Source organism: Macaca thibetana, chromosome 7 (genome assembly GCF_024542745.1).
Source record: "Macaca thibetana thibetana isolate TM-01 chromosome 7, ASM2454274v1, whole genome shotgun sequence".
NCBI classification, from domain to species: domain Eukaryota; kingdom Metazoa; phylum Chordata; class Mammalia; order Primates; family Cercopithecidae; genus Macaca; species Macaca thibetana.
The window spans coordinates 136,655,234-136,671,909 of record NC_065584.1 but is presented as its reverse complement, the minus strand read 5'-3'; the positions used below and the strand labels follow the sequence as shown (position 1 = coordinate 136,671,909).

Below are 16,676 nucleotides of genomic sequence, written 5' to 3'. Positions count from 1 at the left end.
CTCCATTACTCCATTAGTGATAATTTACATTACAAATAGTTTTCTAGTGTCATTTATTCAACTATCTTTTATATGAATTAAAAGCAAAACGCAAAGCTATTCTTTTCACAGTCTGTCTGTCTGTATGAGGCTCCACTGTGGGAATGAGGGAGGAGGGAATGAGGGAGGAGGGAATGAGGGAGGAGGGAATGAGGGAGGAGGGAATGAGGGAGGAGGGTGGGGGCGGTGTGTGGGCTTTTTCCAAAGTGACTGAAATCTCACTAATTTGTGGGGAAATTTTTCTGAATCATAAAATATTTTTGAAGTGTCATTTTACAACACTCAAGTATATTGTTGCTTAAATTATACTAACAATGCTTTGATGACTAAGTATTACCGAATATACTGAAAAATATAATGAGTTGATTGATTGGCATACAAATTCTGTGCTTTAAATTTGTTGTTTTAAAATACAAGGTGAAATCGTGAAATAAAGATGCTTCTGGGTGGCAGATTTCCAGGGTTTTTTTCACTAAGTTGGTCAGACATTTCCCTTGCAACCTTGTTTGCAATATTAATTTTCTTGGCAATTTTTCATAGCTAATACAAAAAATAGACTGAGCCCCTATATTCTAAGCTAAGAGAGCCCAGTTAATGAATTTGAGTTTGGGGAAAACCCTTTGTAGGTCAACTGCTTCTCCTGCCATTATTCTGACTACTAATTCAGGAGGATGGATTCAAACATAAGTACAGGAAATGATACACTTTTTCAAAATCATTGTTTTCTTAATCTTAATTGTGCATTTCTGTAAGAAATACTTGAGCAAGATATTAAAGCCCAGCAGGAGACCTGGGCTTAGTGTTCTTGAAACTACCTTGCCCACCTACCTACCACCAACACAAAACACAAAAATGATTTTTCTACCTCATCTAGTGAACAGGCTTCACAGGCCTCCCCCATGCTGTCTTTCAGCGAAGGAAGATGCACAGCTTCCCACCAGCCTCTCCAACTTCACGCGCTAACATTGCTATTATTGTCACTTTTATTATATTTGCCTCCCCTATTCTTGCCACTGCTGCTGGCAGGAAAAAAAAAAAAAAAGGGTGCAGCAAATTGTGAGCATCATGCGTGGGGAAGGCTGGGAGTAAAAAGGCAGATTAGAGGAGGGAAATGACAGCCTTATCTGGGCCTGCTAAGTGATGGCATCCTGGCCACAGCCTCTTTCCTTTGATCACACAAGAAACATCTGTACATGTATAATTATAATAGTCTATACTAGAAAGATAAAAGGGTAATGGAAGGTGACAAATCAGAGCCTTTCGAGTATATATAGTTTCACTATTTGTGTTTTAAAATATTTTAAAATTGATTTTGCTGAAAGATAGCATTCCCCTCAAAAACACAGACAAAAACAAATATCCATTGTGCCTGTTTTTTCAGTATTTTGAGGAATTATATGCAGATGAACCTAAGAAGTATCAATCATATCGGATTTCCCTTTACAAGCGGATGATTGTATGTAAAACCATAGTGCTTTTCCACTGTCTTCCTCGCTACTTCTAGCCCTCTGTAACTGAAGAGCACACCGCTGCCTGCCCCCTCCCAGGAAGTCTCTTCAAATTTTTCACGAAACCTGTTTCTCCCCACAGCTGTCTTTTAGCCAGTGGTGTCACCTCTATCAGTGTCCTGAGTCCATTGTCATGTTTGGTTTGTTATTAACACTAGGCTTACAGTGTGATGGAAGCAAAATGTGATTTGAAAGATCACCTAAAATCCAAGAAGCACAACTTAACACTTTGAAGAATAGCAACTATTCCCTTGAATGGTTGGCCTAGTAGCTAAATCTACTCCTGTCTAAACTGGAAAATGAATATTTGTATTTGGAATGCCTTTCTTCTCCATAACCTGAATAAAAACCACATACATCATTGCTGACTCATAGCCCTTCTAAGCTCTTTCTGAGCCTTCTGTTGTCCACTTTCTTTTTGATTATTGAGTTTTTAACCATGCCTGTCATTTGAGCAAATTCTTTATTAAATAGCTAATAATCATGGACTTTTTTTAACCTTCCTCCTTAAGTGTACTGCTTTTGTTTCTCTTTTTGCATAAAGCATTCATAAATACCCCTTTCTTCTGTATAAGCAAAATTATATCACCTGCAAGATTTTATAGATGCCTTATGCCACTTGCCACTTTGGTCCTAGGTAAACAGACCACTCTTTATCCTGTTCTTTGTGATTATTTTTTTCAACTTAACTTTTAATTCCCAAAACTTCTGAACTCTTCTTAAGTTTCAAGGCTACTCTTAGAATCTCATAGGGTGGCTCTCATAGAGACAGTGCTTCACACATGGGGAGTGTCAGTTCCTACCTAAGTTCAACCATTCTTCTCACAGACCTTTTTGTGCATTCATGAAAATTTATTTTTGCCTAGTCAGTCCTCCTTTAAAAAAAAGCATTCTACTGGAATAACATACATTTTACAAAGCATTCAGTTGATTTTCCCACATGGAGTCTACTGGAAAGACTCCGCGGTGAGCCTGCTGTCCATCACGCTGTAAAGGATTTTACTGTGTTGTATATTTTAACATATGGCTTTTATTGTAGCTGCATTTCCCATGCCTGCCAGTTTTAGCCAGGTGGTGGCTCCACCAACGAGCTTTTCTGGAGCTTTTATGTAAAACTAACAGTGTTGTTTCTGTGATATGTGTCTGTTTTCCCTTGATGCATTTTAGAAGACCTGCTTCAATCTTTCTGATATATTTCTCTTTTGGATCTTTAGGATTTGATGGAACAACTTGAAAAACAGGATAAGACGGTCCGTAAACTGAAAAAGCAATTGAAAGTATTTGCCAAAAAAATTGGTGAACTAGAAGGTATTTAAACATGTTTTTATGACAGTTGCTGAGTCTTGGTTTGAGTCTTGGCCTAAAGACTAGTCTTTAGGCTATATAAGTGGCCTAATGAGGTTTGCATGCAAATATTAGGGATAATAACAAAATAGGACTTTTGGCAAACCTAACCTCTGTCAAGTAGAATTTTACATTTTTAGATGAAGAAAAGTGTTCTTTTTCATGGTAGTAATAATTTACAGATTTTACTCTGTAAGCATCTAATGAATATCTTCTATATGCCAGACAATGTGCTAGGCAGTATAACATAGGAGTTAAGAATGTGGATTCTGGAGTCAGGTTTCTTGGGTTCAAATCCTAGCTCTTCTACTTATTAATCATATGATATTGGCCAAGTTTCTGAACCTCTGTATGCCTCTACTTTCCCATCTGTTAAATTAGAAAGATAATAGCATCTATCTGACATGGTTTATAAGGATTGAATGAGCTATTAGGTTGGTCCAAAGGCAATTACTTTTAATGGCAGAAACCGCAAATGCCTTTGCATCAACCTAATAAGTATATTACACTTAGAAGAGTTATCGACACATAGTAAAAATGCTTCATGCGACTTAGTTATTAGTTACTACTATTCTTAGTATTAGGGATACTAAGATTAGTATGACAGAGTCTGTCCTCAAAGAACTTACAGTCTAATGGGGGAAAAAAAGAGAAGTAAAAAAGAAAAATATAAATTATGATAAAGAAATAAGATTTTAAAAAACATCTCATGATTTCTGTATGATGAAGATGAAAAAACTCCTTGAGAAATAACCAAATATCAGTTGTTGTTATTATTTATATAGAAATGAATCTCATCTTTTCTATTAGTGTGTTTATTTGTTAAGAGTTATAGGTACAGGGATCTAGCAGTGAACAAGACTAAAGCCAAACTTTTTTTTTTTTTTTTTTTTGTGACAGAGTCTTACTCTGTCGCTGAGGCTGGAGTGCAGTGGTGCAATCTCGGCTCACTGCAACCTCTGCTTTCTGGGTTCAAGCAATTCTTCTGCCTCAGCCTCCTGAGTAGCTGGGATTACAGGTGCATGCCACCATGCCCAGCTAATTTTTGTATTTTTAGTAGAGACAGGGTTTCACCGTGTTGACCAGGCTGATCTCAAATTCCTGACCTCGTGATCCACCCACCTCAGCCTCCCAAAGTGCTGGGATTATAGGTGTGAGCCACTGCTCCCAGCCTAAAGCCAAATTTTAAGGTTATTTCAGTTTTCTCACTGCTTAAGGGATTTTGAGACACTTTTTGGAATTGCCTTCAAACCTGTGTGAAATGTTGATCATTTTCTCTCATTGTCATTCTGCATCTAATTCTTGCTTGGTTCAAACAGTGAAGATTCCCCATCACTGAGGATGTTCAAAAGAATCTATCATGATTAACTCTAAGTGTGGTTTTCATTCCTCCAACATACCAGGCCTTGTCATAATTGCTCCTTCTGTTTGGTCATCCTGCTTCTCCTGGTTAAGTCCTGCTCAGCCTTTGAGACCAGAGTCATATCCTCAAGAGCAGCCTTTCCTGATTACCCAGACAGACGTTATGATTCTGCTCTCCGTGTACCACAGTTTGGCTGACATCTTTTATGGTCTTCACTCTGTCATATTTTTAGCAATTTTTCTGTTTGAATTACTGGCTTCCATAATAGACTCTGAGCTTCCTGAGCATAGGAAACATCTCTATTTCCCTTGGTTTTCACAGCACCTAGCATAGTGTCGACCTATCTCATAGTCATTCCATAAATGTTTGTTGAGTGAATGAGTAAGTTTCAGAAATATTTATAACATGGCAACATCGACATTTACTTTGTAAAGGATATTACTCTGTTGGATGTACAAATATTGAAATATTTGTTTAGAAATCAGAAAGATTATTTTATAGTCATACTTTATATATAATCCTTTAGCATTACGTGAGTCATGTATTACATTAAAATTTGAGCCTCTAAATCACACAATCTCACACAAGCTATAATGTCTATTAGCAGAACTTAAAAATCTTTATTCAGAGAACTTTTTGCACTTTGCACTAGTTATATCATGAGATGATAATCAGACAGCAGAGTATTTGCTTGAAAAAAACAGATTTTAAGTGTATTGACATGTGAGATTCTTTTTTTGTTCAACTCCTAATGATTCCTTTGCCATACTTTAGTAAATTTTGATAAACAGAAAAGCCATTCATTATTTTACATAATTTTTTATTAGTTTTCTTTGATATGTATATTTTTAATTGAAGAGACGGGTTAGACTATTTTAAGATATTACTACTCTTAAGCCATTGTCAATCAGAAATCAACCTCATCATTTAAACTATCCAGACAGCTATAAAGCTATCAGTAGCATTTGAGAATAGCAATTCATAGATCAAACAAACATTATAATAGTTCTTAAGAAGAGTTACATTTTGAGTTAAGTGATACATATCTAGAGGATGAAATGAAATAGATTTATGTGACTTGGGCACTTGCTGAGTGCAGTGTCCCTGCTTCTACCCCAAATGAAGAGAATCAAGGTGATACTTTTCATCCTCGTATGTCCCTGTTACACAGAAAGTACGGCCACCTTCTAATAACTAAATGTTGTTTTATACTTTTCTTTAAATGTATTGCAATACACTTAAATCCTTTTGGTTTAAAATAGCGCAACTCTTGCCTCCTCCTACAAGCTACATTTAATTAAGGAGGCTTTTTAAAAAACCAACAGAGACTTTAAAAAAAATGCTAGCATGTATAATTTTTTAGCAGAAACTATATAGCTAAATGAAGAGTGTTTCAAACTTTGATCTGCTTTGTGCTATATTGTCATCCATCTTAATATTCATAGAATCAAGAAATTAAGACCTGAAGGGATTCTAGAAATTAATTATTTAATAAGAGGAAAAAACTAAGGCCTGTAAGTGACCCATGTCTGCAGCAGGTGAGATGGCAGGACTAGAACACACACCTTCTGAGGGCCACTGATTTCTCTCCTTTGTGTCAGATTTTCCCACAGAAATTTTCTGCTATTAGGAATTTATCTGATTGTCTCAGACTTGAGATGAAGATCTTCCTGGTGCCAAACTAAAGTAAATTTTTAAAAAACTTTCCAATTTTCTTTCCTTTTTGAGGACAAAATGGTTCCCTCAAGTTTATAAAGAATATAGAAAATGAAACTAGAGTCTTGGTTCAGGCCTTCCTAGAAGAATTGATCACTGGGCTCCTCAGTCCCTTTGTGCTGCTATAACAAAGTACTTGAGACTGGGTGATTTATAAAGAACAGAAATTTATTTCTCAGAGTTCTGAAGGATCAAGGCACTGGCAAGTTCGGAGGATCTGGTTTCTGCTTCCAAGACGGCAGGTGCCTTGTTGCTGGATCCTCCGAAGGGGACGAATGCTGTGTTCTTACATGGCAGAAGGCAGAAGGGCAAAGGGCTTAGCTAGTTGCGTATTTATTTATTTATTTATTTTGGAGGCGGAGTTTTGCTTTCATCACCCAGGCTGGAGTGCAGTGGTGTGATCTCGGCTCACTGCAACCTCTGCCTCCCAGGTTCAAGCGATTCTCCTGCCTCAGCCTCCCAAGTAGCTGGGATTACAGGCATGTGCCACCATGCCTGGCTAACTTTTTTTTGTTTTTAGTAGAGATGGGGTTTCTCCATGTTGGTTAGGGTGGTCTTGAACTTCTGAACTCAGGTGATCTGCCTGCCTTGGACTCCCAAAGTCCTGGGATTACAGGCATGAGTCACTGTGCCCGGCCAACATTTTATTTTAATTAGTGGATAATACTGCTAAACCAATCAAGGTTATGTTGAACTGACATCTATATTTCATTTGTGAGCTTTGCAAAGACTTAAGTCCCTAGGGAGAATTCAGAGGCAGAGAGAAAATTTTTAATGAGAGTATGGTAAATTTTATCTGACATTTTTATACAGCACCAAAAATGTCCTGGTTAGAGATTTTGCAAAAGGAAGGTGAAGCTTCCTTTTAAAACATAACTTTCTTAGTAAAAGTATCCATCGTATTTCACAAATTCTGAGATGCACAGTGTTTCTCATTTTAACATCTCTGAAATTGGGGTGTATCTTACAATTGTTGATGGATTATAGTTTAGTTGGCAATTTTTTTAGTGTTACATAAAATACTGTATTTCATAACCGATAGCATCAAAGATTTGATAAATCAGTAGGTTTAAAATATGCTCTTTGGGTTACATGGAGTCCAAATATGTGCATTTATTGATAAACCTGGTGTGTTGAACTTGTTTTCTCCCAATTTCCCCTTTTGGAGTTGTACATGCAGCTTAAAGTTACTAGTGGCATAGATGGCAGGGGTTTTATTATTTTGTTTTTTACACGCAGCTGCAGGTTTATGATCTGTAGAGGCCACCGTGTGCTGCTTCAGAGGTCCTTGTGGTATTATGTTTAAACTGACACCAGAAATTACGTAAAACCAAATAGCTTGAGTCTCCTCTTCTCTTGTATGGAAGAATACACTTTAGAGTTAGTCCCGTGGCTTTCATACTGGATCATGCATATGAAAAACTAGATTATGGGAGATGGCCATAGCCCTGATCTGTCCAATCACAATCTGACCACTCTTTAGATATCATAGTGTTGCTGGATGGTGGTGACTTCACCTAAACCAGATTTTCAGCGCTGATAGTCCCAGTGTGTGCTGCTGCAGCATGAGGTGGACGGTGTGTCACCAGGCTCCGTGCCACATAAGCAAGAGCACTGGCAGGTACTGATGTTCTCTGTGATAACCTCTTCCTGCGGGACTGGCTTCTCAGAACTAACCCAGGAAATTACCCAGAGTGGCACAAGAAGCACTACTGACACCTCGTGGAGTCAGCAATATTAAACTTTCTAATGTTTTTGCATCTGATCTGCATTTTGTTTGAGAGCTATCTCAGAACTCAAACTTAATCTGCCCTTAAACAAATCTCTTAACCACTCTCCCTCCCTGTAGATAAACGGATAAAAAACCTGGTTACTAGCCTGTATCCCCACAGCAGCTGTGATAACTCATATGTCCCTTTACTTTTCGTTGGATTTCCCACTCAAGTCTCAATTTTGAGATGAAATTGGAGACCTTTTTTTTGAACCTTTAGCATAATTCTTCTCTAGCTGCTGCCCTTGACAATAGTGACTGTCTTTAACATCTGAAAGCATTGTAAGCCAGTGGTTTTACTTCATTGATTGCAACTTCATAAGTAGAATTTTTAACATTCTATTAAAAAGAAATAAAAAATAATAACATTTAGGAAATCATACTACATAGAGATAGTTTATGTGTTCATAATTTCTCTGGGAATGTGGGTGGCAGGAGAAAATTAGGTCTTTGCCATATGAGTCCTTTGTGAAAAATAATACATTTTGGACCAAGTGGTATGAAGAAACACTCTTCTACCAGCTATCTGTATGTGTTTTGAACTGATTGTAATAATACATTTAAAGTAAATATTCTTGTGCTTTTAACGACTAAAGTCATTGAGCCAAGAGCAAGGGGGAATTGTTTCTGCTCCTTCTGCCCCTTTGTAGGATACTGATTGTTCCTCCTGTGAATTAAAGTCAAAATATGTTTAATCATTTCTGATTAGTATCAATTAATTAACAAATCTGTTAAACCACTTACTTTTTGGACATTTAATCTTATTAAAAAGTAAACCTTATTACATAAAAAAGGTTTTGGATCATGTAAGGTTATTTGATGTTAATTTACAGTTAGGTAGGTGTGGCTTTCAGAGTAAGATTACCATATAATTTTGCCATCTGTTCACCCAATTTTAACGAAAAAAAATTATTTTAAGAGGAGGCAATTAAGTGGCAAATATGGCAAGTTTCAGTTGTTGTAGAATGCATTCAAAATTATAGGAACTTGGAGACCTCTCATGTTTTTTATATGGAAAACATTTTCTTCTCCTTTCTTAATTCTCATAAAGTGGGCCAGATGGAGAACATATCCCCAGGACAGATCATTGATGAACCCATTCGACCAGTCAACATTCCCAGGAAAGAAAAGGATTTCCAAGGAATGCTGGAATACAAGAAGGAGGATGAGCAAAAACTTGTTAAGAACCTGATTCTGGGCAAGTATTTTCTGCATTGGATAAAAGTTCCTCTGGCACATGGGTCAATGGTGGGAAAAACTAGTCTCTAATTTTTGAGATATTCAGCATAGGTTTCATTAGACATCATCATGTACCATGTATTCTAGTGTTGCAGTAGTGTTCTGACCACACCAAGCACTTTCAGTCCAACTGCAGGGACACATGCCTCAGACCCACCTACAAGGATTGCTCAAGATCAGGTCTTCTCAGCCCTGGCTGCACATTAGAATCACCTGGAAGCTTTGACCCATACTGATGTATCTCTCCCTCTTGCCCAGTTAAATAAAAATCTCTATAGAGAAGAACCTGGCAATGTCTAGTACTTTAAAAGAAATTAAAAAAAAAAAAAAAAAAAGAGGGAAGGAGGGAAGGAAGGAAGGAAGGAGGGAAGGAATGAAGGAAGGAAGGAAGGACGGAAGGAAGGAAGGACGGAAGGAAGGAAGGCTGAAGGAAGTACGGAAGGAAGGAAGGCAAACAAACCCCTCAAGGTCGGCCTCGGGAACATAGCAAGACCGCATCTCTCCAAAGAAAAAGAAAAAAATTACCCAGGTGTTGGTGCATGCCTGTAGTCCTAGCTACTCAAGAGGCTAAGGTGGGAGGATCATGTAAGCCCAGGAGTTCAAGACTACAGTAAGCTATGACTATACCACTGCACTCCATCCTGGGTTACACAGCAAGAGTCTGTCTCAAAAATAAAAATAAAAAGCTTAAGAGATTCTCAAGTGTAACCACAGTTGAGCACAACTGCTCTAGGCCATTTAGGTTCCCGAATTTCAGTTTTTCCTTACTCCCCTAGAAAGGTTTGCAACTAAATAGGTCAAGTACAGCAGTGTAATAATAGGGAAGAAACAAAAAAGGAAAAGATTCTAACAAAGGAAGGAATGGACAGAACAAATGAGATGGGAGTGGAAAAAGCATTTCAGAATAGCACACTGCCTTTAAGATTGGGTCTGAGCCCACCGGCTTTGCAAGAAGACTTTTTAGAGGGTGGTGGTAAATGATTACAGTGCACACCCGTAAGCTGTGAAGTGAAAATCCTAAAAACCTCTCCTTTCAGCCTTTGCACAGCATTCCTCCCGCCAGGTGCCAAGGTGACAGCAATGGGGTTGGCACTTATACCTGATTGAATGTTCCTGGCATTAAACTTAGTACTATATATAGTTGCACAGGTGCTTAAGTTTCAACATGAATTTCATTTAGCAAAAATGTTAAGGAGCCACTGGTTTTTAAGCACAGAATTAACAGATTTATCAATTCAGCAAATGTCTAATGAACTCTTATGTGCCAAGCATTTTCTAGGTAATGAGCAAAGTGAAGTATCCAGTCTTACAGAGTTTACATTCCAGTGGAGAAATAAAGAAAACAAAATAAACAAATATATGATGGAATAAAAAGAATAAAGAGTGAAGGCAGGTGTACTGGTTTGTGTAAAATTGTCAGGAAACACTCTTTGGTAAGGTGATCTTTGGACAGACACCAAAGGAAGTAAGCGAACAAGTCATGCTAATATCTGAGGAAAGAACATTCAAGGCAGAAAAACAGTAAGCACGTAGGCCCTGGGCGGGGAGCATACCTGGCATGTTTAACCAACAGCAAGGAGACCCATTTGACTGGAGCAGAGTGAGCTGGAGTGGGGAAGGGGAATAGGGCCAGATCCCATGGACTATGGTGAGGATTTTGGCTTTTATAAATGCATGACATGAGAAGCTGCTTGAAGGATTCTCAGAACAAAAGTGACATGATCTGACCAACATTTTCTGAAAGAATGGTTCTGATTGTTGTATGGAAAATGCACTACTGGGGAGCGAGAGATGAATTAGGAAGGCCAGTTAGGGAGCTATTGCAGCAGCCCAGCAGGAGATGATGGTGGCCTCCATGGGACGTCTGTAGCTGGTAGAAGCAGTGAGAAGTAGCTGGATTTTGGACGTATTTTGTAGATAGAACCAACAGGGTTTGTTGATGGATTGGATATGTGGTACAAGAAGAGAAAGGAGTCAAAAATGAGGATGAGGTTTGTAATCTAGGGTACTGGAAGACTGGAGCTGCCATTTATTTACTAAGATGGGGACAACTTCCAAAAAAGGAGGCTCCTTAGGGAAGCAAGAGTTTGGTTTGGGAGAGGCTTAGTTTCATGTGCCTGAGTAGAGTTGTCAAGAAGGCGGTTGATAGTGAGACTGGAGTTCAAGGGAAAAGTCAGCGCAGGAGATATCAGTTTGGGAGTTGTCATTACATAGACATGCCCCACACTCCAGAATTTTTCTGCTTAAAGAGCTATTAAAATACACTTTTTATATTACCTACTTACCTTGAATGATGGAACTCTTACATGACAACTGTGCTTTTATATCTCACAATGCATGCCTTGTGAAAATTTTCCATGTTATATAAAATTATTATTTTTTCTTTTTTTAGAACTGAAGCCACGTGGTGTAGCAGTCAATTTGATTCCAGGATTACCGGCATATATCCTGTTTATGTGTGTTCGACATGCTGACTACCTGAATGATGATCAGAAAGTAAGGTCGTTGCTAACATCAACAATTAACAGCATCAAAAAAGTATTGAAGGTCAGTTCCTGTTCAACAAAATTCTCATCATGAATTGTTAATGATGACAGAATCTGCACTGATTGCTTTTCCTTCCTTAGAGTTTAGCTAAGTTGCTTGTTACTAACTTTCCAATTTTTATTTACTTATGTATCTATTTTGAGCCAGGGTTTTGCTATGTCACCTAGGCTGAAGTACAGTAGTGCAATCTCAGCTCAACTGCAGCCCCAGTACAACCCCAGGATCAAGCGATCCTTTCAGCTCAGCCTCCCAAGTATCTGAGACCACAGTTGTACGCCACCACGCCCAGCTAATTTTTTATGTTTTGTAGAGACAGGGTCTCACTGTGTTGCCCAGGCTGGTCTCTAATTCCTAGGCTCGAGTGATCCTCCCCCTTCAACTTCCCAAAGTACTGAGATTACAGGCGTGAGCCACTGCACCCAGCCACTTTTCAGTCTTGAGTGAAAACTTCCACTGGAGGAAATGTTCTTCCTTGAACATGTCTGCCTGCCTTCTTTCAAAACAGGGCTCAAGTTGAACAGTAATCAAAATCAACTTGACATAACTGCATTTAATTGTGCAGTAAACTAAGTTTATTCATGGACAGATATAGTTTGAGGTTTTACTTAGAACTAAAAAATATTTAGTAGAGTTCATATATACAGGGAATGTGATGCTGAAATTAAAATAGATGTTAAATAAGTTTAAGATATGGCTCATTCATATAAAAAGATGTCTGATAAAACATTACAATTTTTCTTCCAACTTTTTCTCCACCTCGCCCCATAATTTTCCCTGTTACCTAAAATGCCTGGTTCCATGTGGGAAGCAACACACAGATGCTAATCAGAGAGGAGACTTGGAAAAGACAGCAAAGTTATATAACTGAGCAGAAAGCCTACACAACTCAGTAGTCACTGAGTCACCTTGCATAATCCCCCTCTTGACTCCAGAGAAACAGTGAGCACAGGCTTAGTTTTAACTCAGTGTTGCTGTGAGGAGCTAAGATCATGTGTTTCAGGTACTTTGCTTTCGGATTATCAAACTTAATGAGAGCTTTTAGGGTAAAGATAAGTGGATAGTCAGCATGCCACTCTTTCAAATCTAAGACTTCTTTTATGAACTTAAAAAAAAATTAGGTAAAACATACATAACATAAAATTTGCCATATTCACCATTTTTAAGTGTACAGTTATGTGGCATTAAATGTGTTCACACTGTTGTACAGCTATCACCACCATCCATCTCCAGAGCTTTTTCATTCTCCCCAACTGAAACACAGTACCCATTAAATGCTAACTCCCCATTCCTCCCTCCGTCAGCCCTGGGGAGCAAACTTTTGATAAATGCTGGTTCTCTGTTGGTCCCTATTGTGCAGATACTTTCTGTAGTTAACATTCTACAGTGGTTACTAAAGCATGGAGTTTCTGAAGATTTAACAGTTAAAAGTTGATGAATGTCTTCCCAACATAACTCATTTTATTTTGAGAGCGTTGATGCAATATTGTACTTAGATAAACTACAAGTTTTGCTACTTGTTAGGCCAACTCCTAGAGAGAGAAAAAACTAAATCATAAAGTTTTCTTTCTCTCATCATAATTGCAAGAAGATACTTATCTGGTTTGACTATTGTACCAAATTCTGTAAAGATTAAAAGTGAGTGGGCACTAGAACATAACACTCTTTAATACCATTTAAAATTAATGTGCATTTGTCTCACATCCCAGTTTTGAATTGTATATTTGTGTTGCATACCTGTTTCAACTTTGGCAGCTGGTTTTTTGCCATCGGCCCTAAGCAGCATAACTAGCCGAAGATGTGTAGAGAATCCATAGTTTTTAGCTTATGATCTTTTCTAATAAATCAAAAACTGCAAATAGCTTTGAGTTCAACTTGTTTTTCCTATGGGGTAGAGTAGGAACTAACATGGATTTATTAATTTTGATCAAATACAGCTTGTTTATTGCAAAAAATATTACTTCAATAAACTCAATCTAGTAACCTCTCTTAGGTAAAGAATTGGCATTCTATTTTAATGTTTTTTTAATTTCCAAAGAAGCAAATGTTCTTTTATTTTGAAGTAATATAGAGTATCTCATTTTCATGAGGACAGAGGATACCCTTAGTGTTCAAATTGTATTTGTTGAGTTATTTTGTTTAAAAGTGAGCTGGGTGCTGTGGCTCATGCCTGTAATCTCAGCACTTTGGAAGGCAGAGGTGGGAGGACTGCTTGAGCCCAGGAAATTGAGACCAACCCTGACAACACTGTGAGACCCCATCTCTACAAAACATAAAAAAATTAGCCAAGCATGGTGACGTGTTCCTTCAGTCCCAGCTACTTGGGAAGCTGAGGTAGGAGGATCGCTCGAGCCTGTGAGGTCAAAGCTGCAGTGAGCCATGATCACACCACTGCACTCCAGCCTGGGCGACAGACAGAGTGAGTCTCTGTCTCCAAAAAAAAAAAAAAGTGGCTTAGCAAAGGCTGGAGCCCACTAATGAAAACAGATGCTGGATTATTTCTAGAATGAAGTCTTCTCCTTAGGTTTTAATCACCTTTATCTGGTAACTGTTTAGTATACGTGCCGTTACATCCAGCTGGGACTATTCTGAGGATCTCTGCAGTTTGATTTGTGTAGACGTCAGTGAAGACAGTCTAGATTGGTGCTTTAGTGACGCTCTCCCATAGCCTGACAATGACCAGCACATTTTCCCAATCTGCATTCATTGCTTTCGTCAGCTTAGCCCAGAGCCTCCGCTAGGAACAGTTGTAATCCAGATTTTTGGAAGAGGCAGAGTTATTTTTAGTCAAATCTGCACTTAAACTGTAGGATGATTTTCCGTGTTTGGGAATGTAATAAAATTGTATTTACTGGCAGTAAATAATTTATTATTTTATTTATTTTATTCACAGTCCTCTGACATTGGAAGACTACGTAGCTAGGTCTTTCGGATATTTACTTAGTGGTAAAGTCAGGACCTGAGTTTAGTAATTCTGTCTCAGCTGAAAAGACTTAGTTAGGTTTGATATCCTCTAGGATTTTTTTTCTTAAAAGTCTTTTTAGGGGAGCATTCTACAAAATTCAAGGGTGCTTTGTACTTTCTTAAAAAGGTGATTTTATTTATGTAAAAAAAAAGATGAGAAACCCATCTTTCCCCATGATATATCCTGTGCATGTTTACTGCATAAAGCCACTACCAAGAAACCAAAGGCAGGTATTCTCACATAGCTTCTAAGAACCTGGGTTTTGTTGTGATATGGTAGTAGAGTTATTGGAATATATTATTTCATGCAAAAAAAAAAATGAGCTTCTAAGACCATTTAGTGCTAGGCACCTGTCCTAGGTAAACTATTCTGGTTTTCCTTTGCAAAGTTTTCTGAGAAAAAGTGTAGGCAAACATTGATATTTCTGTGACTTCCCATATATAAACTGGGATTAGTTCATCCAAATGGTTTAGTTGACAAATGCATGGTCCTTCCAAGTATGTCTGCCATGAAGCTCCTGGGAAGTATTCCCAGCCCTCACAGCTTTTTCGGGCACAATGAGTCTCTCTTCTTCCTGCCACGGTAGCCCAGTCCTGGTGAAGAGCCAACCAGCTTTCCCCTGACTGTACTGCTCATCGCAGGACTTCCTCCATCTCATCTCTGGATTCACAGCTCAGAAATTTTGTCTTACCCTTGACAAGATTTTTAATCTAGTCTGGGTTTAAGTGCTTCAAATTCTCTATCACAATATTAGTTATTCCTCTTTCTGCTTTTAGTTCTGACTCCCATCATTAACCCCAAGACGGACATGAGGTTGGGTCAGCGGTGGCTAGGTGAATTTTTTTTTTTTTTTTTTTTTTTTTTTTTGAGATAGAGTCTTGTTCTGTCTCTAGGCTGGAGTGCAGTGGCGCAATCCTGGCTCACTGCAATCTCCGCCTCCTGGACTTAAGTGATTCTTCTACCTCAGCTTCCCAAGTAGCTGGGATTACAGGCATGTGCCAGCATGCCCAGCTAATTTTTGTATTTTTGGTAGAGATGGGGTTTCACCATGTTGGCCAGGCTGGTCTCGAACTCCTGACCTCAGGTGATCCACCCACCTCGGCCTCCCAAAGTGCTGGGATTACAGGTGTGAGCCACCGCACCCGGCCAGGTGAATTTTTTTCTGCTTAAAGGAACAGCTAAATTCACATCAGTTTAATTTTCTATGCCAAAAAAGTGAATGGTAAGCAAAGCAACAACTAATGAACCTGGTGGCTGACATTCTGCTAGCAATGACGTAAGACTTTACAATTGTAATGTGATCTATTTTTATAATTGTTTATAATGGTAACTGAAAGAAATGGGTCTTTTGGTATCTGTTCAATTTTTTTTAGGTTATTTCCCTAAGGAAAAGGCAAATTTAGAATTATTCTCTCTTTCAGAAAAGAGGTGATGATTTTGAAACCGTCTCCTTCTGGCTCTCTAACACATGCCGATTTTTGCACTGCTTGAAGCAGTACAGTGGAGAAGAGGTGAGAAAACCTTGATTACAAAACCAGCATGCTATACTTTCTCTGACCTTTTTAAGGAAAAATTTAAAAGCACAAAATGTTTAACCACTTCTTTATTTAGAAACCCAAATTCAGAGGTGGCTTGGAAGTTCATTGCTTTGTTCAATGTTCACTCTCTATGAAACAGTGATTTGGAGAATGACAGCTTCTTCTTTACATTATGAGAAAGCATAGAGAAAATAAAATGAGCATTGGTCAGTGAATAGTTACCAGAAGTGAAACTTTTTGTCAGTATGTTTTAGTGGGCATTTCAAGAGCTAGTATCAGAATAGTGAACTATTTAAAGAAACTAATCAATTTTGGCTTGCCACAATACCTTAAAAGGTGATCAAAGATCATGTCTTTCAATTTGTCCAAAAAAATCTCTATTGTTTTTGTTTGTAGGGATGTGTTCATTAGTTGTTTGATAGACTTCAAATATTTCAAAACTATGTAGAATGTTAATAATGATCATTAAGGGCTGCTTAGTATGTGTCAGACAGCACTTACTATACATGATGTTCTTTATGATCATTAATTCTTACAGCATCTCTGTGAGGTAGGAATTATAGCCCACTTTTACAGATGAGGAAGCCAAGGCTCACTGGGGCTCACTGATTTGCCCAAGTCCTCTTGGCCACAAGGAGCAGAGCTGGGA

The 16,676-nt window shown here is 38.2% G+C and overlaps 1 protein-coding gene across 5 annotated transcripts in view; it reads left to right on the top strand.

Annotated features, from left to right (window-relative positions):
* Positions 1–16,676, top strand: part of MYO5A (myosin VA) — a 222,022-nt gene that overhangs the window by 190,613 nt on the left and 14,733 nt on the right. For 3 of the 5 annotated variants that reach the window (XM_050797908.1, XM_050797911.1, XM_050797909.1), the window contains 5 exons: positions 1,421–1,495; positions 2,762–2,855; positions 8,793–8,939; positions 11,373–11,527; positions 15,911–16,000. In XM_050797908.1, the coding sequence (XP_050653865.1) occupies positions 1,421–1,495; positions 2,762–2,855; positions 8,793–8,939; positions 11,373–11,527; positions 15,911–16,000 (561 nt within the window). The remainder of the gene's footprint in view (positions 1–1,420; positions 1,496–2,761; positions 2,856–8,792; positions 8,940–11,372; positions 11,528–15,910; positions 16,001–16,676) is intronic. The other 2 variants (XM_050797912.1, XM_050797910.1) reach the window with 1 other exon arrangement.